The following is a 23,769-nucleotide window of genomic DNA, read 5'->3' on the forward strand; positions in this document are numbered from 1 at the left end:
TATGTGTCCCTATTGAAGCTGTCATCCCGTTCAGATCAGTAAAGTGATGAGTGCAGCCTGCTGAAGTGAAGGCAAATCTAGGGAGCCCCTAAGACTGTGGGACACTGACATAGAAGAAGTTACATGGACCTAGCACTATGTTTTTGCTACTGATCTGTATTTTTTATTTGGATAATTTTTTATGAGTATTAGAATAATTCTGGAATTTTATAGCAGTATTTGTAAGTAGAAAATCAAATAAACAAAACACAGTAGAACCAATACTCGAAACTACAGGTCTGATGTGGCTTGGCACTGGCTTTCTGGTAGCAGCTTGACAGTATACAGATTTGCATGCTTTAACAATATTAGTTCCACTCTGTATCTGGTTAGATTTGATAGATACTGTGTATTCTAAAATATAGTCGCTCCTGACTGATCCTCCAATCCACATGTGAGCTTGTCATAACCTAAGTGCAGAATTCAGGCTTAATACAGATGTCACAATGTTAATCTGATATAATAGTTTTTCTTTCTTTTTCCAGGTGGGTTTTCGTCTGGGAGAAAGGCTACCAGGACTTTGACAGTGTAGTCAGCTCTGTAACACTGAAGGTGAAAGGAGTTGCAGTGACCAACACATCAGATCTTGGATACAGGATCTGGGATGTTGCAGATTATGTTTTACCTGCTCAGGTAAGTTCTGGATGATATAGAGTTGTAATGTCACAGACTCTTATTAGGAGGTCATTGATCTGGGCCTATAACTTTGCTCAATTTGTCATCATGGGAGCACTAAAACGCCCCCTGCATGGGGCTCCCATTTTTACCAACTAAATTATACAAAGGTAATTCATGCCTGACTTACATATAGGTGTGAAGAGTAAAGCTCATTTACTTATTTAATGTAAACTGTTTTTTTACATTTTAAAACAGGTAATTCCACTTTTTTGCAACATGCAGGTAACGTTTCGACCAAGTGGTCTTTGTCAAACGCAGGAAGCAATGGATAACAGGATTATATAGTTAATTAGGGAGCGTCGCAGTGGGTAATGTACTGCTGTACAAACGAATGCTTGGGCTTTACTCTTCACATTATATCGGACTGGGTATCCGAGCCCGTGCAGCACCCACTTTACTGATGTGTGGTCGCACCTCTTTTTGACTTGCGTATACGTTATTTCTTGGATATGTATTTAGTACATAGGTACATAAAGGGGTCTTTTGGACATTTATAGTATCCCAGGAGTCTGGGACACCAACAAAGTTCTATAGAGTTCTCCGACCTATTTAAACTGACCATAGTCTGTCAGAACATAATGCAAGAGTGTATCATCAGATTTGTTGCACAAATGTTTAAAGACCTCCAGGCCTTTGTTGTAGAAATAACCCAATTAAAGAAGGATCTCTCACATATCTTCTGTGTGCAGATATTTTTCTTTTTTTTTTACTGGTTATATCCTAACACCAAAAAGAAGAAAAAGGGGTGGGAATTGGGGCCATATGCCACCCCCTTAAATCAGAATAGAAAAACCCATAAGAAAAAAACTGAGAGTAATATACAATGGAATATAAAATAATGAAAACTTTATTGAGTACAGGTTATAATAACAATCATAAAAAGTAGACAAGCAAGTGAGGTAACAGACAGACAAGAGATTAATACAACGGGACCGGGTGTAACCATAGTAAGAAAACTCCTGTGAACAGTTAAGATGCTTAATAAATAAGACCAAAATCGGTCAGCATAAGACAGATTAAATAGGGAGAATTAGTATAAACATGTATACAGACCACGGTCCCAAGGTAAAGACACAGCCCCGACACGTGTTTCGCCACGGAATGGCTTCCTCTGGGGACCGTGGTCTGTATACATGTTTATACTGTCAGCACCATCTCACTTTTCCTGCAGTTCCAAACAGACAATGAAATGTCGCTTTAAAATAGCGCTGAGAGAAGCACCTCTTCCTGGGACTGCAGAAAGTTTTTTTGGTGGATTTGGTCCTATTTGGGGAACTCTGTCCTGGGCAATGGTCTGAGTGCCCACAGAAATCGCTCTGAGTGCCACCTCTGGCACCCATGCCATAGGTTCACCACCACTGTCCTAAGATGTAGTGGCTAACCTAATGGAATGGGTGCCAGCAGTAGTATTATATATAGTAGTAAATTATAATATGGGAAATTTGGGTTGTTGCTCCAGGGCCCATGGCAATCTAAACCATCCACCAAATTTTATACTGGATCAATGGATCTCCAACCATGAAATTCTCATACATCTGTTCCTGTTCTCAATACACATGTACACAACAGCCATTTCAGGACCTTTGAAGCTTCTCTAAAGATTCTGAAACCATAGATTAAAAGCAAGGACCACATCCTCTATTCCCTAAGAAGCTTGATTCTGGTACCATATGTAGGAAGTGAATTCCAGCCTTGAAGGGGCTATAATATTCATACAGCCCAGAGCCCATCTCTTGGGCACCCAGGCTGTCACCCCAACACAGAGTTTGCCATACAGGTTGAACCACTTAAGGATCCTCCTGCATCCTTGGTAGAGTTCAGCGCTATTTTAAAGCGAAACTTCCTGGGACTGCAGGGGAAGCAAGGAGGTGAGGACAAAGCTGGATCATTGGAGCTCCTGTCCCTTGATTCTTCCTGTTCAAAGGGACCCTGGAGGGAAGCTACAATGATGATCCGAATTTCTCTTTCTTCTTTACAACAATATTGATGTCCTCAAGATGCCAATATGATTGAAAGCTGTGAAAGAGCAGGGAACAATAAGTTGTGGATTAAATTGCTGTGTCGGCACTTTGTGAAAAATTATGTGTTTTTTTTGCTGTAGTTCTAACACTCGGCTTCTAAAAGGTTTAACATGACTGTCCACTGATTGTATAACAGAAATCTCAGAAATGCTTTGGTAATGACTCAGCTTTTACAGGGAAAGTTATATCTTCCAGAACTTTCCAGAACTATGTTATGTGTTCCTGACCGGATCTTCTGACACCTCTCAGTGTGTAGTCTCCCACAACCTTTGTTCGTATACTAATCTTCACACAAACATCTACATTATATACTTCAGTTCCCCTAGACTCTGGAACTTGGCACCGTAACATTTCATACTGTCCGCACGATTGACACTAAAAAACAACCTGTAAACTCTCTTCTTACAGGAAGCTTACAGTAATATTGCCGCCTCTAAATCTCTCAAAAGGAGCTTATACCGTCAAATGAGTCTCCTTCCTTTTCAGATTATCTTCAGTGGTTCACCTTTAGTGGACCGGTCTGTCACTAGCATAGCTTCTGTTTGTTGTTTTTATAGTTTCATGTATCTATTTATCTTTTTTATATGACCAATGCTGTGAAATTAATGGCATTTTAAAATGCACAGTAAAATTTTTATCATTTTAATTATTTAGATTTTATTAATATTGTACCAAATACTTATTTTGTTCAGCTTCTTTCCTGTAGTAGAGTCTGATAGTGTCCCATCTACAGAAATAAACTGTGCAGGGGTGTACAACAAGATGTGCTTTAGTCCCATCTCAGGAGATAGGATAAGCTCTTTTTGCTTGCCTGACATGGTTGGGAGTTATGGAGGCAGCATACGTGGCTGTTCTATACTGTTCCTGTAACTCCAGGTTAATAGCAGAGAGAGAGTTACAGTTACTATGTTACACTGTTTTTTCACTCCTATTTGACTGGATTGAGCTATAAAAACTGTGTAAAACAGCTGCACCCTTCTCTTACTATACCTTTCCAGATCAAGTCACATGTCCCTGTGTCAGCCATGTTTGACCAAAATGGGGATTCCACTTTAACAATAACTCCAGCCACAACAGACAATGGGAGAAAATCCCAAGCACTGCTTCTATGGGGACATACATTTTAATACATTAATGTGGTTCATTTTTAAATTCTGTGAGTTGAAAAATAAATCCATACAGACAGGAGATAAATTTGTTTCATAGAAGATTCCCTAGACAAGATTTGATCAGACAGAATTAAATATTTTTACATTATGGACAATAATATTTTTAGACATGATGAAATAAAATAGATTTTATTTATATATTCTGTGGTGTTATATACCCTGGTGTTATAGGATTTAACAGTTAGTTGCAGGGGTAATAGAGGACCGTGTTTTTTTGGTTAAGATTCAATATCTCCCTGTTGTTTGCTGTGACAGTATTCGGTCTATAAAATTGCTAAATGTGATCTTAGATTTATGAGGAACTTGCACAAATGCAAGATTAAGAATATTAGCTAATTGCGGAACTTTGTATGATTCACATTTGGCAAACAGTATTTTTGTTGTCATAATCCAGCTATAGGCTTTGAACATGATCTACTAAGTTCTGTTTTTTTTTTTTTGTCATCATCTTGTTTATTGCAGTTTGTGTTCAACTTTTCAACAGGTTTTTTTGGTTATCCTTCAAGTGGACATGAATTTAAGGGTTTTTGTTTTTAACCCAATGGTGTTCTAGCAAAATGTAAAGTTTCGGGTCCGAGATATGGGTACCAGGACCCTTCCCCTCCCAGGACACTCCCTTGTATTACTTTTAGCCTTATTTTAGATGTCAAGTGGATTGACATAAAACAATTGATATATCTATATGGTTATACCGTACTTTGTTAAAACAGCAAATAAAACATAAAAAAAAAAGAAGTAAAGTTTCTGTTATCGTCATTGTAGATTATTTATTACAGGGAACAATATCTTTAAAGCCAACCTATCGCCATGAAAATACTATTCGGCCTAAATACAGTGTGCCATTGACCAGGATAAGATATTAATGTTCAGTTTTGTGGCAAAAGTTTTCATTTATTTTTTGCTCACCTGTTTGGCCTTCAATATTTACCAATTGGACCTGGTTGTATTTTACACTGAATTCTTACTTTGGATCTAGCCAGTATGACCTCTGCTTGGTGTTATGTTTTTAGAAGCAGTCGTCATAGTCATCACATTATGGGGGTGGGAGTTTTTGGTGACTGATAGGGGCGCCTCCACCCATGACTAGATGACTACTTCTCAGCATAAAAAGAGCAAATATATAAATTACAAGTTTTACTGTATCTTCTCTTTGGGGTTTTCACTATTATTGTCTGCTCTGAATGCAGTATTTCTGGGGTAGTGTTTATTGCTGTACTGTGGTATTTATGATCACATTTAGTTCAGTGTTGTGGTTGTTGGTGCCTCTTGGGTGCTGGTTACTGAAGCGGTCCTGGGTGCTGGTTACTCAAGCAGTCTCTTGGAGTTGAGCAGCATGACAATCTGGTCCTTGGACCAATAAATGTTGCTCACCCCTGGCCTAAATAATAATCAGGAATAGAACAGACATTTAAAGGAAATTTTATCAATTTTATAATTTATTATATATTTGTAGATTCGGAGTCGGCCCATTGTATCACTACTTCGACTACTTTTCCCATGTATTCACCACATTTCATATGGGATCTATATGTCTTGTTTTGTTACAGCAAGAAAATGCCTTCTTTGTGATGACAAATCTAATTCTGACACCAAATCAAACACAAGGCCGATGTCCCGAGGTAAGGTGAAATCCCACAGATTTGTAGTCTTGATACAGTAGATGTCAACTTTGTTTTTTATTTTATTATTATCATAAGTATTATTACTACTGTTCATATACTACTTAAAGGATGTTTCACTGATGGAATCCTTAAGCTTCACCTAAAATCTATAAGACCAGCACAAGAGAAATGAAGCTGTATGCAATATCCATTTTTTCCTAGGACTTACTCGATCACCACTGTTTTTATATGTTTTTCCATAGTTACCAGACACCTCCACAGTATGCATTTCCGATCAGAATTGTACCCTGGATTATGTAGGAACACATAGCAATGGTATGGCCTTATATTATTTACCTTTCAGTATTCGGTGTGTTCTGTAAAGCTCCATAGAGAGAAACATGAAAATTTGCATAGGTGGCTAAGAGGTCACGAGTAATCTTCATTTTACCAGCAGCTGTATTCTAGAAACAACAGGACATGCCTGCTGAACCCCTACTTTGCAGCCTAACAAGAATGCAAAATGCTGCAACTTAACAATGGCACAGTGCCATCTTGGCCTGCTGGGAGGACAGTGTGATCATCTTTCCTACATTCTCTTGATCTATCTAAGAAGGCTGAACTGTTATTTTCTAAATAAAATCACTTTCTGTAAAATGGGTTTCTATTCTCACCAAGCCAGTGCGATACTGTATGTGTAATTTAATAATATAGGAAGTTGTGGTGTCTGTATGAGTTATATCTCATTGATTTATATGGTTTATATAAATAAAGTTTATCATCATTGTTTAATTCGAACTTGTTACGATGTAACTATACCAGTGTGGAGGACCTGATTTATATAGGGAAAGAAGCAACAAGGAAAACAAGACATGCTGTTGTGGTTGCATGTTTTGCATATGTCTCCCTCTTTGTTTAACCAATCTAAGATTTCTGATATATATGTGTTCCACCCCTTGAACTCAGAAATGGGAAATCCAAAAACAACCCCTATAGAATCAAAACCAAAGAACATATTATAATTTATTGTGAATCCATTGGATATTAAAATTAGTTGCTATGGGGGACATAGTTTGTATTGGAAGTAACATTGTAATTAAAAAAAAATATTTTTAAAAGAAAATAAACAGTCAAGAGTTATAAAGGTTTTGATGCTTCACATTTACGCACTCAGATTGGCCAGTGCCTCTGACACTTTCCTGTGCACATTTGCCTTTTATATATTATTTTTTAAAATGATTTTTGCATGGTTTTGTAATTTATTTTAAAAACAACGTTGCAATCTTTTTAATCTAGGAGTCCAAACTGGACGCTGTGTGGCTTATGATAAATCAGTCAAGACGTGTGAAGTTAAAGCCTGGTGTCCAGTGGAGAATGATACGACAGTTCCCAAGTAAGTGTTGAAATTGTAGCCCTACATTAGATTGGACCTGAGAAGAAGCACAATGATCATATATAGCAAGCTTCATTGTTTCTCTTCCTGTGGATATAAAGCTGTCCGTGGTCATGTGATGTCACACAGTTACAAGACTCGTTAAAATATTATTGAGAGTAATTCGAGCTGTGTGATATAATGAGCCGTCCTGTGCTGGCTATAGTTAGGAAAGCATGAATCTACTGAGGTTACGGTTGATACTAATATAAATTTGTGTTACATTGCACAGATTTGTTTTGTAGATTTATGCTATTAATTTAAACTCTATTCTTTCAGGCCTGCTTTCCTTAGGGCTGCTGAAAATTTCACTGTGCTTATAAAGAATAACATTTGGTACCCTAAATTTAATTTCTCCAAGTAAGTACTTTATAGAAGAAGATATAGCCATACAAGGTTGGGGTATATGTAACATTATTAACTAAAGGTTGCTTTACATTCTATTAAAACTCCCATTCATTTATTGCAGATTTAAAGGAAATCTACCACCAAAAGGTATGCAAATGAGCCAGAGGGGCTCCAGACTCTATAGGTGTTAATGGAACCTGGAGCCCCTCAGGCTCGTTTGCATGCAGTCTTTAATCCTGGTGGTAGATGCCATTTAAGCCAAAGATTCTAGTGCTCCTCTGAGCTGTGATACTGTTGTAAGGGAGAATATTATGTAATCTCTGAACAACCAGATCACCAAATTATGTCATTGACATACTGAATATGCTAGTTTTATTTCACTGCTTAACAGAATAATCCTTGTGCTTATGATTAATAGGAAGGGGTCTAACTTACCTGAGACCCATCTCTAAGAGTAAGAGTGTACCAGAGGCCTTGGCAATCTCGAGCTATAATTGTATAAAATCTGTTTGTAATACTAAATTATTGGCTGCAATTACACTTCTTGGGACATATAAAGCGGATTTCCTCTGGAGGTTAGAACCCGCTGTAATAAGAAGTCCTTTTCTTGCCATCTTCTAGTGCACATAATTTTGTTAGGGTGAAAAGTGTCAATCGATTGTCTAATTTTTGTTTATTCTAAATATTTCATAGGAGAAACATTTTACAAAATATCAGCGCAGAATATTTGAAAAATTGCGTATATGATCGGGAGAAACATCCGTTTTGTCCTATATTCAGACTGGGGAGCCTAGTAGAGGAGGCTGGAGAATCTTTCAAGGATATGGCTGTATTGGTAGGTGGAGAGGGTTATGTTGTTGGAAGTTTTGACGATATTGCTATATATTAGTGTTTCCTCTCCAGTACTAATCAAACTTCTAAAGAGGCAAACCTCCAGACTGTGTTTTGGATGGGACAAGCAGAAGGTTTAGCAAGTCATCAAATGTGGGCCAGTAAATGTTAGTGGTTACCTCAAAAATATTGCCATATTGCCCAAAGTGTGATTCCTTTTAAGACCCCATTAAACATTTGCTACTTTTCTCCTATTGGCATGTCCCTTCTAGTAATACTTGCTGCATGTGAGAGCTGTGGTTTCAGGATGCTGCTGCCTTCACTATCTCTTATGAATCAGCACATGATAAATATCCGATCCATCGGGGGGAGATTTATCAGAAGTGTCTGAGAGCAGAACTGTTCTAGTTGCCCATGGAAACCAATCAGAGCTCAGCTTTCATTTTCCCACTGGTGTTTATAAAATGAATGCTAAACTCTGATTGGTTGCCATGAGGAACTAGAACAGTTTTACCTCAGAGACGCCTGAAAATCTCCCCATCTCTATTCTCTGCACTGATGCTATCAGTATCTCTTCTCTCATCTTGCAGATTGTGCTTTGGGTTCTAACTTCATTCTCTGTACTGATTCTGCTTGTGTGATCTTCTCCTCTCCCTTTGCAGATTTACTGTGGGTTATTTCTTTTTTTTTCTATGTCATCTCTGCCCGACCCCTGAGGATTCTGGGTGCTTTGCTCCCCCTCTAATTAAGTTTATCAACCCACTCCTCTAACACTGAGAGAAGAAAGGAAAATAGCAGATAAAAACAACAGCGTCCTGGAGCCATATGCTTTCAGATCTGTTAGAAACAGGACCCTAGCCAACTGTGTAAAGGAGGTTTCCCAAACTCTATGGCAACAAAAGGGTAGGACATTTTTATTGAAGACTATTTCAAAAGTTGATTAATTTAGTATTTTATTAAAACGTACTTTAAAGCCAGTGCAAGGGAGCATCGCCTCTGAAGGGGGTTTCCAGGCTTAGTAAATACCCTGGGAGGTCAGAGGGGACATAAAACTTATAAAATGTACTCACCTTTGTTTGGCTCTTCGTGCCCTTGGTGTTCACTGGCTTCAGTAGAAACAGGAAATGCACAGTAAAGACACTGCCGAACGTCACTGTTCAGCAGTAAGAACAGTTTTGTTATGTTGCTGGCCTTTTTTTTTTTTTTATTTCAAATGTTATTTAAGGAAAAAAAACTTTTAATTCTGTGGATTACCCAATGGGTTTGTCAGTTTGTTTTTTGTCTTCTTACTGTGAAGTAATTCCCTTTGAAAAGAAATAATATGTCAGGATTAAATTTCTCCATCTGTTTACACTGGATTTACAATACTTTGTTTTTAAAGGGTGGAGTTATGGGAATTCAGATAAGTTGGAACTGTGATCTAGACAAGAAACATACATACTGTGTTCCAAAGTACTCAATTCGACGTCTGGACAATAGGGAATTTGATCACAATGTTTCTCCCGGATATAACTTCAGGTAAGCAAATACAATGCACTAATAGCGTATATAACTTACAGTGAAATAATCTGGCTCTTGCTTTTTATGAGTATGGAATATACTCGAGTATAAGCCGAGGTGCCTCATTTTAACACAAAAAATTGGGAAAACCTATTGACAATAAGCCTAGGGTGAGAAATGCATTGGTCACAGCCTCTACACAGTATATTGTTAGCCAGCCCTCTGCCCCCCAGCATATAGCCATCCCATGCTACCTAGTATATAGCCAGGCAGCCCATGCCCTCTAGTTTACAGACAACCAGCCCCCTGCACACAGTATATAGCTAACCAGCTTGTGCCCCCTGGCATATAGCCAGGCCCCTGTGCACAGTATATAGCTGGCCAGCCCGTGCCCCTTGGCATATAGCCGGCCAGCCCGTGCCCCCTGGCATATAGCTAGATAGAGTATGACCAGCCTATTAAAAAATAAGCTCAATAATCACCATTCCAATGCCCCCATAAGACCTCTTCTTACTTCCTGTGCTCCAGCTCCCTGCGCGCTGGCCGTACGCAAACACTATGCCAATATCTGTGTCCCAAAATCATACCTCAGCAACTACAGTGGTGTCACACTCAAAATATTCTATAATGGATTGACTGTGTTTACGTTGTAAGGTAATAGCTTAACTGTCTCTGGCTCTTTAAATTCTCATGCAGCTAGGTCCACAAAGGTCTGCCAATAGCCTGCATCTAATAGCCTTAAACTTACTCTAGTCATATTTCTCATATTACAATCTCCGCTATCTGTTATGACCTGTTGCGTTTCTGCATTAAAATTCATGATTGCTTTATTATAGGTCAGTGATAAATATGCTGCCTCTGTGGGGCGGAAGGAAACGCAGCATTTTAGTGTATAACGTCCCGTAACCCACAGACATGATGCATTCAGTTCTAGCATGGCTGTGAAGCTGCCGATCCAGACGCTGCCACACGGGCGTGTGCCTCCTCAATATCTGTCCAATCCAAGGTTCCACTGAATATCGTCCTGCTCCCATATACAGTGTTGTATACTAAATGCATATAGGGCTGATGCTGATGAAAAATTGGAGAGTGCACAAAAACTTGTAATTGCTTGGTATCACATATTCTTCATGATGACTTTATAGTCCATGCCTTTTGTGCCAATGCTACACAATTTATTGCCGTTGAGATAATAATTATTTTTTGTTGTTAGGTATTCATTTGTCAATATTTATTAATAGATGTGCACTAGAATTATTAAGCATTTCTTGAGCACGTGTGACTTTCTTGTGTTAAGATTTGAATGATATCTGTGTCCATTTACAATCCCAGGCAACTTACCAAGACATGTGGGAATTGCATAAAAGTTTGAAGAAATCATACAGAGGCAGCCTTGAATGTTGTGGGCTACCTTCTTCAAGAAATGTGTTTTTTTTAAATTTGGTACAGATTCTGTGACAAGCTAGAATGTCTCATAAGTGAAAAATGATTCCCAAAGCACATATTGATTATTTGCTGGATGACTTCTTTAAGTCCAACTTGCATATATTTGCTATTCATTTTTATGGGTATAATTAACTTGCCTAATAATACTTTCATTTGTGAAAATAACAAAATCTAAAAAATAATGAAAAATCCTATTTGTGTAAGTTATTTAAAAATAAGTAAGCCCAATAAACAAGTTATGCATCCCCATATCTGAAAATGACTATACTTAACCCCTTAAAGGGGTTATCCAGGTTTAAAAAAATTTTTATGTCCGGGCTGGGGAGGGCTATTTAAACATAATAAACATCTACTTACCTCCTCCGGTGCTGCCGATGTCCGGCGCCGCGGGCCGTCTTCTCCGTGCGCCGGTTTCATTACACCGGCGCACAGGGAGCTTCCGGCCGGCCGGATGCTCCCATGCTCACCATCTCCCAGCGCTTACAACGCTGAGAGATAGGGACGCATGGGAGGAGCCGTCCACATCGCGGACCGGAAGCTCCCTGTGCGCTGCTTCCGTGCCCCTGTTTGTTTACAGAGGCACAGATCGAAGTGACCGCGGCGCGGGACATCGGCGGCGCCGGAGGAGGTAAGTCCATGTTTATTATGTTTAACTATCCCTCCCCAGCCCGGCCATAAAAAAAAATTTAAACCGGGATAACCGCTTTAAGGACGCAGGGTTTTTTCGCTCATTTCTCGCTCTCCACCTTCAAAACTCCATACCTTTTTCATGTTTCCGTGTACAGAGCTGTGTGAGGGCTTATTTTGTGCATAACAAATTCGACTTATCCGTCGCGTTATTTATTATTCCATGCCGTGTAGTGGTAAGCTGTGGAAGAATCTAAAAAAAAACCCTGTTTGCATCACGTTCTTATGGGCTCAGTTTTTATGAATTTCACTGTGTGCGCCAAAAACACCTCTACTTTATTTTCAAAAGATAAAAGATTGTGTACAAAAAAAAGAAAATTTTTTTGCCATCTTCTGATGCTAATAACTTTTTCATACTTTGGTGTACAGAGCTGTGTTAGTAGTCAATTTTGAGGTCTGTGCTACCTTTTCATCACTTTGTATTCCATTTTTTTATGTGATGTAAAATGGTGTAAAAGTCATGTTTCGGACATTTGAGCCCTATTTTCCGTTATGGGGGTCAGCATCGGCAATAACCATTTTGATATTTTGATAGATCGGGCATTTTGGGAAGTGGCGATACCTATTGTGCCTGATTTTTTTTTTTTACTATTTTTTTTTTTTTTTAGACCCTCTAGGGTACATTAACCCTAGATGGTCTGACCGTTCCTACCATATATTTCAACACTATTGTATTGCAGTATATTGCATTTTTTGCAGAATATACAGAAACCATGCAGCCTCGGGTCTGACAAAAACCCAGGGCTGTCATGATGACGTTCGGGGGAGCTACGATTGGATCCAAGATGGCGGCGGTGTATTTTAAATGCTGACGGAAGCTGAAGAGTTAATAGCTGCAATTGGTGCAAGCACCGACCGCGGTATTAGCGGTTGGGGGTTCGCTGCAATATGCAATAAATGCGAGCCCTCTTCTTACACCGTACAGCTTCGGCACAAAGCGAGAAAGGGTTCAAGTGTAACCATCATTTCAGATGATTTTTTGTGTTGTGCATGGGGAGTATTGAGAACATTTTTGTAATATACTTCATAAAGAAATTTTGCTTAGTTTGTAAAGAAACAGACTTCGAATTTCACCTTAGTAATGACTTTACTTCTCCATTGTCAAGGGCTCTATGTCTGCCAAACTGAAGACGGGCCTCTCTCTCCTCTCAGTATAGTGTTTTTACCCGAGGAGGGCAAAGATTCCTTGCTTCCTAACTTATATCGTTCCATATCCCTTCTTTCCACAGATGTGAAGTTCCTTGCCAAAGCCCTCTCCAAACTGTTGGTTACGGTTATATCCTCTATAATTAACCTGGACTAAACAGGCTTTGTGCCTGGCAAGTCCACTTTAATCAATATTAGGCAACTCTCCCAACCCTTGGCTGTGACAGTATGTGTTTCCCCTGATATAGAGGAATTTGTGTATAGCTCCGTACATAATAAGAACGCGCTCTGTGTGAACGATGCCCTGTTATTTTTGGGGGCTAAAGGACCCTTCTTTTTCTGCTGTGAATTTATTGAGTGACTTTGAGAATCTATCAGGTCTCACCATAAATTGGCAGAAATTTATTATTCTCCCTGTAGAACCGATGGTCGGAGCCTTGGTGACAAGTCTTTCACCTATTCCCTTGGTGTCTTTCTTTTGCTATTTGGGCATTCAGGCGTCTGTCTGAATGAGTGACTTCAAGGAGCTTAACCTTTCTCCCTTTCTTCCTAAAATTATGGCAAAGATTGTGGTGAGGTATAAACTCTCCCTCTCTGTGATTGGTCAATCAAACCTGATCATGATGGGGGTGATGCTGGAGTTCTTTTATGTTCTTCATAACTCCCTTGTGTAGATACGCGTTGCTAGATTCCATAAGATAAATGCTTTGTTCTGGGATCTGATTTGGGGAAAGGGGCAGCCCAGAATACGCCTACAAACTTTGCCACATTCTACAATGGATGGTGGTCTCACGTTACCTAACCTTGGTTGTACTATCTGGCAACAGGTGCATACCACCAATCTCTTGATGTCATTGGAGGAGGGAGCATTCAGACTAAGGTGCATACCTGTAGCTACATTACTACTAATCAATAATGTATCTGTAAGTTTAAACAGCTAAGGGGAGTTTTAGGGTTTACAGAATACACACCTCTATGGAATAATCTGCCATTGGCTGCATTTGGAATGTGCACTTTTTTTTGGCAAAGAGCTCGTTTGGTACAGGTATCCCAGCTACTGACAAATTCTATAGGAATCTTCAGCAGAGACATGCCTTTGAGATGCAATCACGGAGTTGCTCTATGGCTAGTGGTTTATAAAGGTTTATTCCTGTCGAAGAGTTCCCTTTAAAGAACATGGAGCCTGGAGCCCCTTAGGCTTATTTGCATACAGTCCTTCATCCTGGTGGTAGATGCCCTTTAAAGTATAAGATGTGTAAAACATACTTGTAAACTCTCCTCCTTTTTTTTCTAAAGGTTTGCCAAATATTACAAGGATTCCAACGATGTGGAATCAAGAACTCTTATGAAAATTTATGGAATTCGCTTTGATATCTTGGTTTTTGGAACTGTAAGTTGAATGTGTTTTATTATGAAGGTTTAAGTTTTGTAATGGGAATTGTTAGGCTCCAAACACATTAGATTAATAGCCGCACCGGCCAACATTGGTGGATATGGCCGATTTTCATTTATTGTGTACGAGGGGCATAGGTTTTCCAGTGGAAACCTTCATATGAAACAGCTCCATCCTTTCCCCACCTTCCTTGTTAGCAAGAGCCAAAATTGTCACAAAGTAATGCTGTGGCAGATGTGGGGAAAACAAGCACACAAAGGAGCTGCTTGCACAGGTATTTAAGAAGTGTCTGCACCACAAATATTTCACATCTGATCATTTAGTGGTGCAGCTGCACTAGCCTCCATGCGACACAAATTAGGGGGCATTCCGGCGCTCAGTTGGACCATGCGCAGTATTTAACATTCAAAGTCTGTTGCACGCCCTATGTAAAAGGTGCATTACAAAAAAGTTGGTGAACTCTGTCGCACCAGTGCAGGGAAGTGCCAGATTCATGTTTTCTGGCACACATTCTTAATAAATCTATCGTACCCGGAATTATACACAGGCAGAGCACTTTAAGTGCTTTTTCCCCACATTCTTAGTAAATGTGCCCCTAAGGGTTGTCTATTTTGGTCAGCCTATACATATCCAATACATATCCAATACTTCTCTTGGTTATTCTCGCAGCATCAAGCAGGCTCTTCCCTATTTAAAACTGAGGATACCCTTTTTTGTTTTTGCGTTTCCATTTTTCACTCCCCACATTCAAAAATCTATAACTTTATTTTTCCATGTAGAGAACTTTGTGAGGGCTTGTTTTCTGCGTAAAAAATTGCACTTCATAGTGATGGTATTTACTATTCCATGACGTGTACTGGGAAGCAGGAAAAAAATTAAATTTGGAATGAAAATGGTGGAAAAACGCATTTGCAACGTTTTCTTGAGGGCTTGGTTTTTACGGCTTTCATTGTGCACCCAAATGACATGTCACTATTCCTTGGGTCGGTGCGATTACAGGGATACCAAATTTGTATAGGTTTTATAATGTTATGTCATTTTTTGCGACTTTTGATGATGTTTTCAATGCTTTTATTTTTAGAACTGTATGGCCTTTTGATCACTTTTTATTGAATTTTTTTAGATTTTTCAAAGTGTAAAAAGGTGTCATTTTTGACTTTGGGTGCTATTTTAAGTTATGGGGTTAAACGCAGTGAAAAAACGTTATTATATTTTGATAGATTGGGCATTTTGGGAAGTGGCAATACTTAACTTGTTTACTGTTTATTTATATTTATAAGACTTCTAGGGAAAGTTTATTTTTTACTATTTTTCAGACCCCCTGGGGTACTTTAACCCTAGGTTGTCTGATTGATCCTACCATTTTGGAAGACCCAAGGCTGTCATGGTAGCCAATCGCCTACCCCGCCACCCTGATGTCACAAGGAGCAACGATTTTTATCAAGATGGCGGCGTTCACGCGTGACATACTATTACGGGCTATTACGTAATATTACTATAAGGGCTTTCTGGGCAAAATGAAAAAACAAAAAACACATAAGGCAAACTCGCCTACTCTTTCACTATCATTCTGGTCCTGTCCATAACCCTTGTTCTCTCATCTTCTGGTCCTGTCCAACATGGTCCATGGACATTTTTCTTACTCCCACAATGTGTAATGCTTACTGTAGATCAATAAACAAAACTCTGAATAACAATTTAATGTGTTTCTCTTAAAAGGCAGGAAAGTTTGACATAATTCCAACCATGATTAACATTGGATCTGGTGTTGCATTGCTTGGTGTGGTAAGTAAATAATCTAGTTAAATACCTATTTAGAGATGCATTTCAGGCCTTTTAACATCATCTGGCAATGTACAGAAACTACCATAGCTAACGCTGGGCACTTTGATAACTGGTCTATGTTATGGTACCAAAGATCCCCTGAGCAAATGAGCAAATGCTTGATTGCTGGATGTTTGCATCTTTTATGTGGCACAAGGACTGTTTCTGGTAGTTCCACCGAGTTTTGATAGTTTCATAAACTGTTCATAACAAAAACTAAAGGAGAGGTGGCCCAAAAAGTCTTTTAGATGAAGTCAATTCCTGGCTGCAAACTGGTTTGCAAGTCATGATAAATGACCAAGGCAATGACTATCCACTGATAATAGTGAAGGGTAAAATACTAACATGAAAATTTTTAATAGACAGGATATGTTTGTAAAAAGATGGGTAGCCTTAAATCAAATGTAAGGCATGACCGTATTGTGTAATCGGCCTTGGAATAATTAATCCTGAATTCACTATTTTTGGTTTTTAGGCCACAGTGCTGTGTGACATCATTGTATTTCATTGCTTTAAGAAAAGATATTATTACAGAGAAAAGAAATATAAACATGTGGAAGATTATGAGGAATTGGTAAGACATTTCTGCATTGTTATATATATGGGTAGCTCTGGGGGTTGGGTTTTTGTGCACACCATCCATGCTGTCTTATTAAAGGAACACTAGGTACAGAAAATATGTAAGTAAAATTCCAGCACTTTCTTACTTCCTCTCCAACTCCTCTTTCCTTGACCTGTTTTGTCTCCTAGAACATAAAACAATGTTAAATATAATATAACTTTCTGTAAGTTTTAGATCAGTATGTGCTGTATTGTAAGTGAAGGGGCTGTAACAGGGGCCCCCTTTTGCTGTAGGATAAAAATATAGTAAAACCTTGTCTTTTAACTAAGATTCGGCACCCCTAATGACCAGATCTGCACAGTGTAAATTGTAACTGTTCCATACACTGTATAGTGGCTGTGACAGGGTACTGCAGGTCTCCTATCCACTTGTATGGTGGCTGAGTTGCAATAGTGTGAATAGGCCACAACACAGTCTACAGACCTGTCAGCTGCCATTACACAGATCTGCAGCAGTTTATACAGGTGTGAGAAATCCAATCACTCCAGCCTGATATCATGTATATGTAAGAAGCTTAGACCAAACTGTGGGGCCTATGTTTGTGTAATATGAACACTGATCAAAGCCATGGCAGAGCTCAGCAAGTTCGTTTGAATTATAGACCTCCATTCCCCATATGATATGATTTGTGTGTGATGTGAATGGTTTCCTAGACTAGTCCTATATCATTAGACTATGTGTTTTGCTGGTCGGTTGTTAACGTTTTATTGCTGAGTAAACAGAGAATGGTTTTCATTGCAGGGTGATAATGGAACATATGGATCAAACCCTTAACCCAAGAATTTGTAAAAAGATGGTCGATACTTAAAACTACATGGTCAGATTTACTTCCAAAAGAAAGATGTGGAAATCCAAAACAAAATGATCCCTTTTGACTTTATCCAAGCAGGATACTGCTGCTATTATGTTGTGGACACAAGGGCCAGTCATTGTGATACTTGCAGAATATCTGTTTTTTTGCTTTGTTTATTTTTGCCATACGGTCGCCTTATTTTTGCACTTCAATTTCATTGCACATTTTTGTAAAGGACTGAATTCTCAAGGGCTATTAAATGTACAAATATAATGGGTTCTGAAAACATCATTTTGAGCATTCTGCCGCTTGCATATTTTTTATTTACTTTATATTTATTTTTGAAAACCGCACTAAAGAACCGCCAGAAGAAATGATGAAAATATTTATAAAGGGACTTGGGTTCCCCTATCTTTGGGATCTGTTTTATTTTTTGCTATTGGATAACCACCAAGCTAAAGGGGATATACCGTATTTTTCGGACTATAAGGCGCACCATCAATAAATGCCTGCTTAAATGTCTAGGTTCATATATAAGGCGCATTGGATTATAAGGCGCACCTGATTATAAGGATGAATGACCAGCAGGTGGCAGACCTGTGCACAGTTCAAGGCAGCTGTTGTTTGTAGGTATGGTTTATATATAAGGCGCACCTTTAATTTCTGAGAAAATCAAAGGATTTTTTATGCGTTTTATAGTCCGAAAAATACAGTATTGTTAGAATTAGAATTACATTGTTTAAAGATGCCTTTTATTTTAAAAATAAGTGAATTTCTACATCTATATTTAAAAACTTACATTTGCACACTAGCAAACCTATGTTTTCATTATCCATAAATGTGAACAATTCTGTTAGAAAACTGATGTTGATTCTGAGGCTTCTTGTGTCCATAAGTCTCTCAGCTTAATTAATGTGAAAAATCACATTAAAAAATCTATAAATTAGATTGTCTCTAATAAAACAAAGATTAATATAGGCGCCTGTTTTTACTTATGGAAGTTACCTGTGCTGTACCTGGTGAAAAGTTGACACTTTCTAACATGCAGATGACCATGGAGCCAGCAAAGAATACTTGGATAATTCAGCTCTACATATAATACAGCTAATGGCTATTGGCTAATAAAACAATCCACTTTCACCTGTACAGATGTGCTCCTTTATTATATAGGTTTTCTTATTTCAGTAAAAATTACAATAAATATTTGTTTTGGTTTTCATAAATTTCTACCATAGATGTACATCGGCACTTTAAAAAAAAAAACTTATCCAGCAGCAGAGTGAATGTAAGGGCTTGTTCACACAACATTTTTTGCTACTGCGTTTGTCCTGGGAAAATCCAAGGCAAATCTGCTGAAAAGTCAGTGTATGAGAAGCCTACCAGCAGATTTGGGCATTGATTTTCCATTGGATAATCTGGGTCAAATGGTTTTGTATAAAGTAGCCCCAGAACTTCTCAATGTGATTTCAAGTTCACCTTGTATAAATACATCCTAGATATTGTTTTTCAACTACTTTGATGTATTTAGGAGAAATATTGGTATATTTTTGTACTTAAAAATAAAATTGATGCAAACTAAGGTACCTGTTGATGTGTGTTACTTTGTGACTGTACGAATTGTACGATAATGTCAGCTGTTAACATATTTTTTCCTGCACTTCCTTGGTATAGATATCTTCTGTTTCAATTACCAAATAACTCTCCCATCTTTCCTGTATACATTCTCCACATTGTGTGTGTGTATATATGAATGGGGGATTACTAATGTAATGGCCTGTTTGGCTCTTATTGATGATTTTTTAATTTAATGATATTTGCAAATCATAAATGAACTTTATTTGAAAAATTAAAATCAAAAAGATAATTTTGTGATCACATATTCCTTTTAAATGATGACCAAAGTATTACCTGTACTTTTACTATAGACAAATCTCACAGGAACATATATAATATTTTTAATATACTAAGACACAGAGGAGAGAAGAACCATTTATTTTAATGGTGATAAATACACAGTATTTAAACATACAACCTGTTTAAATGAAATGCATAGTAATGTATAAGCGTAATGCAAAAGAAATCCAATAAAAAAAAGCTATAGTCAAACATTTTTTTCAAATATACAACTTCAACCAAATATTAAACATATCACATCACTGAAGCTTGTTTTATATGGTGCAAAACTGTAATATTTTTCAAAAAACATTGGTGCAACTCTTACAAAAGCATATAGAAAACATGTAAGTAAATATATATTTAGCAGCTATTTGTGGGCTTTGAACCCTACATACATATCTGCATTGTATCATGCAATAACTAACAGATGTATCTGTACTCTTTGAGTCTGATAACTTTACATCAATACAACAGCTAATTTATACTGAAATTAAAAATATCTAATCCATTATTAATGTTTCCTTATTTTTGTAAAAGAGACACCAGGAAAATATTCCTGAAGGTTGTAATTATAATCTTTGGCTTTTTGGCCAAAAAAAAAAAAAAAAATCTCACAATACATCAAGTGATCTTCGTAAATAGTAATAATATATATCCAAGATGAAAAAAGAAATCAGCTGGTACAAAAGTACATTTATTGTGTTCATCTAGAAAAGCACAAAATCTAAAAATGGCTTGATAGGACGTGGCATCAGCTGTTTCAATCGCTGCAGACTTATGCAGTGTCCATGTACTGGAAAAGTTTACTTAAAGGAAACCTACCATTGAATTTGATGCATTATGAAGCAAACATACCTTGAGAATGCTATAACTATACTGATGCAGGATCATATATTGGTTAATCCCTGTGCTGAGGGTTTTTTCTGATGAAACAATTATAAAATTATGATAATGAAGCTGTCTCGCTTCTATGGCTGGTTCAGCGCTTCTCCTAGCAAGTGAATTATTCACTGCACAGGAGGATGATGTAATCCCTGGGTTGTGCCTGAAGGCAGAATAATCCATTTTGCACCATCCCCCAGCTTCTGTGTATGAGTGATCCAGCTCAGGTTGATTTGTCATGTCTTGACTAACCTCCATGTCTAATGAAAATTTCTGTGTGTAATGTGTTTATGTAGGCAAATAGCCAGCTTTCCCAAGGTCCTGAATGTTATAATTGTTTTTATAATTGAGCAAAACCACTCAACTCAGGGATCAAGATATTATCCTGCATCAGTGTAGCTACAGCATTTTCAAGGTATGTTTGCTTCATAATGCATCTAATCAAATGGTGGGTTTCCTTTAAGATTGATATAATGGCTCATAAAAAACAAGCAGCATGTAACGCCACATCCGATACAAGCCTATAGAACTATCTATGACGCATTTCAAAGTCAACTTGTGAAAAGTCTGGCACAGTTAATAACAAATACTGTCTAAAGAGAATAGAAAAAAATATCAGTTATCCGGTTGTCTTTAATGAAACTGTAGGTGGTCCATATGATCAAAAGAAAATCCTAATCTATTTGCATTGAAGGAAATATTCTTAAGAATTATTATTTGCTCTTAATATGTTGGAATTTACTCTGCTGTAAAATCTGGTTGCCAATTAATATAACACAGTACAGTTATTTGCCCTGATAATGTTTCTAGGTTATGGATACTTATGACCGACCGTTAGGATGAGGAATTCATATCGGATCTTTAGTGGACTAGTAGTGGCCCGCACCAATCGGCTGTCGGGGAACAAATATTTACAGAGCACATAACTTGTGAGCAAAAAGCTCCTTCTGCTCTATAGTGGGCATGTTGGTGTACTTCGGCTCCGCTCCCACTCACTTAAGGGCTTGTTCACACTGCGCTCAGTCCTTCTTTGACACAGAACAATAGCATTGAACTTTAATCACAATTACAATTCAGCACTGTTGTTACGAAGCAGGGACTCCTTGCATCATATATAACTATGATACTCGAAGTCTCATTCTAGAATGCCCTGAGGCAATGGCCATTGGACTAACAACTGCTCTTAGGGTTAAGCAGTCAGGATGCAGCAATTCAGTTAGGCCCCTGTAATGAGAAGTTTGTCCCCCCCTCCCTCCCTATTTCCTGTTTAGGATTTGAAGGGGATATGTAAACTATGTGAAAAGGGGCAGGGCTAAAGGATTTGTGGGTGTAACCACAAGTTTAAATACCAAGTGCAGTAGAACACCCTCTTTTCTGGATTGCGTTTCTGCTGGTCACCATGTCAGATTAACCCATATGCCATCATTGTCTGCGCATCATCGGGTCTGGCTGGCTAGAGTCCCTGCTATCGGAGTCCTCCACCAAACTTGCCTCGATGCCGTCTCCCTCTCCTTGACCCCCTCAGCATCCATCAATTGTGGCCACCCAGCCAACTCATCCCCTCAGCGCCCTTACTTGCCCTCCAACACTCTCCTGCGTCTCTGTCCATTGTGGCAGTAGTGCAGGAGGCAAGCCATGACTTCATTCCCCCTACTGCTGCATCGGCCTCTCTAGTGCAGCTACACACAGGGTTTCTACTGCCTGCTCCTCCTCCTCCTCCGCCTGGTTCCCTCCAGTCGCCAAGTGGGAACCAGGCGGCACCTTGTCCAGTACCCCAGCCTCCTGTCTCATTGAGTAGAGCGCTCTATTTTGTCTTTGTGCTTAGGTGCTTCCAAATTATCACTGCATCAGGTACATTCCCTGTTAGGCCTGTTAGTTATGCCAATGGGCAGAGTTTTCTCGTGTAATGGTGAATGCCAGTTCCCCCCATCACCAGATCCATATTTCTAGGAAAATAAAGACTGATCTTGGGATATTTTTCTGTCTGAGTATAATAGTCAGCGATTTTCAGCTTTTTACAAATGCTTCAGGTTGACTTTGTTTTGGCATTATTTTTAGCCTTCCCAGGTGTGCAGACGCTTGGCCACCGCGGTTGTCCAACAGGTCTGTTGTTTTTTTTTGGACTGATGACTTGAGTGTTGTCCACGTCATTCCTCCTCTTCTCCTCAAGTCCTGGTTTTGCTGCACAGACTTTGCTGTCTCCAACATAAGGTTTATTTTAGGGCCATCATATCCCAGGGGTTGATAATACAGCAGCTGATACCTCTTCCTGTTTTGTTGGCAGTTCTCTGGGCCTTATGCCCCTCAACAGATCTGGAGGGGCCCATGACAGGGTTCCCTCTGGAGAACGATGAAGGCCTGCCGGCCCCCCTTGTGAGGTAATCTGTTGCTCCCTTCACATGGATTGCACACGGTTTCCGTCCATCAGTTTTCACTCCGTGTATTGGGCTGAGCAGTGCACCATTTGTCCTGGTGTAAGATCGTTGATCTTTTACAATGTCAATGGCTTCTGACGTGGTCTCCAGGGTTTGCGCTGGCTGCAAGCCTTGCCTGAAGTAGAGGAAATTAATAGCGCGGTCCCTCTGTTCTTAGTGATGCATTTTGGTTTTAACGATTTGTGCCACACCCACCTCAGTGGATGCGTTTACTTCGGTCAATTGGTGTTGTCAGATATTATCCCAAGGGCCGTCTGGCAGGAAGCCCGGGATGTAGCTGAAATATGGGTGTTGAACAACTCAGTGTCTAGATTTATAGGCACCAGGGATGATGTTGTGGTGCATCATAGGCACAGGTAATAATTGATGTTTGCTTCTTTCCGATTGCATTCACCTTTTGAATATTGGTGTGGACATTTTTTTTGTCAGGTCTGCAGTACGGTGTTGAGCAGGTGTTGTTTGTTGTTTTTGTTGGCTGAAGGTTACACAACTTCCTTCTTGGGTGGGGTTTTTAAGAAGTTTTTGGCCTACATGAGTATGGTTAAGAAGTTTATTATAAAAATATTGAATTAAGAATTTATAACAGTTGTGGCCGACCCTTATGTTAACCCACTAGTTTTGGTTAAATAACTGTGTATGTGTGGTTTATTCTTCACTTGGAATATGCAGTTTTATAGGGGGCAAATGCTGCAGGTTATTGTTGTGTTAATTATTTATGAAGTCTTGAAAGTCCTGAGGCGTACAGCCGGATCAGGATGCAGTAATTGTGTTTGTCCACTCCCTTTTTGGTTAAGGTTCTAGCAGAATTTTGTGAGCTATTTCACCAGGGCAAGGGCTAAAGGATTTGTGGGTGGTACAAGCAGTGAACACAAGCTTAAAGGGGTTGTTCACTTTTTAAGCAAATTCCAGCAAATAATTGACATTGTTTGTGTAATACAAAGTTGTACTATTTTCCTATATACTTTCTGTATCAATTCTTTACCGTTTTTCTAAATCTCTGCTTGCTGTTATGCAACAGGAAGCTTC

At 38.8% G+C, this 23,769-nt stretch overlaps 1 protein-coding gene across 1 annotated transcript in view; it reads left to right on the forward strand.

The window, feature by feature from the left end:
• Positions 1-19,113, forward strand: part of LOC140070231 (uncharacterized) — a 73,878-nt gene extending 54,765 nt beyond the window's left edge. The window contains exons 18-28 of the mRNA XM_072116998.1: positions 525-672; positions 5,455-5,526; positions 5,772-5,844; positions 6,805-6,901; positions 7,220-7,300; positions 7,982-8,123; positions 9,501-9,637; positions 14,195-14,288; positions 16,011-16,076; positions 16,591-16,689; positions 17,479-19,113. Coding sequence (XP_071973099.1) covers positions 525-672; positions 5,455-5,526; positions 5,772-5,844; positions 6,805-6,901; positions 7,220-7,300; positions 7,982-8,123; positions 9,501-9,637; positions 14,195-14,288; positions 16,011-16,076; positions 16,591-16,689; positions 17,479-17,511 — 1,042 coding nt within the window. The 3' untranslated portion in view covers positions 17,512-19,113. The remainder of the gene's footprint in view (positions 1-524; positions 673-5,454; positions 5,527-5,771; positions 5,845-6,804; positions 6,902-7,219; positions 7,301-7,981; positions 8,124-9,500; positions 9,638-14,194; positions 14,289-16,010; positions 16,077-16,590; positions 16,690-17,478) is intronic.
• The last annotated feature ends 4,656 nt before the right edge of the window (positions 19,114-23,769 follow it).

Source organism: Engystomops pustulosus, chromosome 1, assembly GCF_040894005.1.
Source record: "Engystomops pustulosus chromosome 1, aEngPut4.maternal, whole genome shotgun sequence".
Taxonomy (NCBI): Eukaryota; Metazoa; Chordata; class Amphibia; order Anura; family Leptodactylidae; genus Engystomops; species Engystomops pustulosus.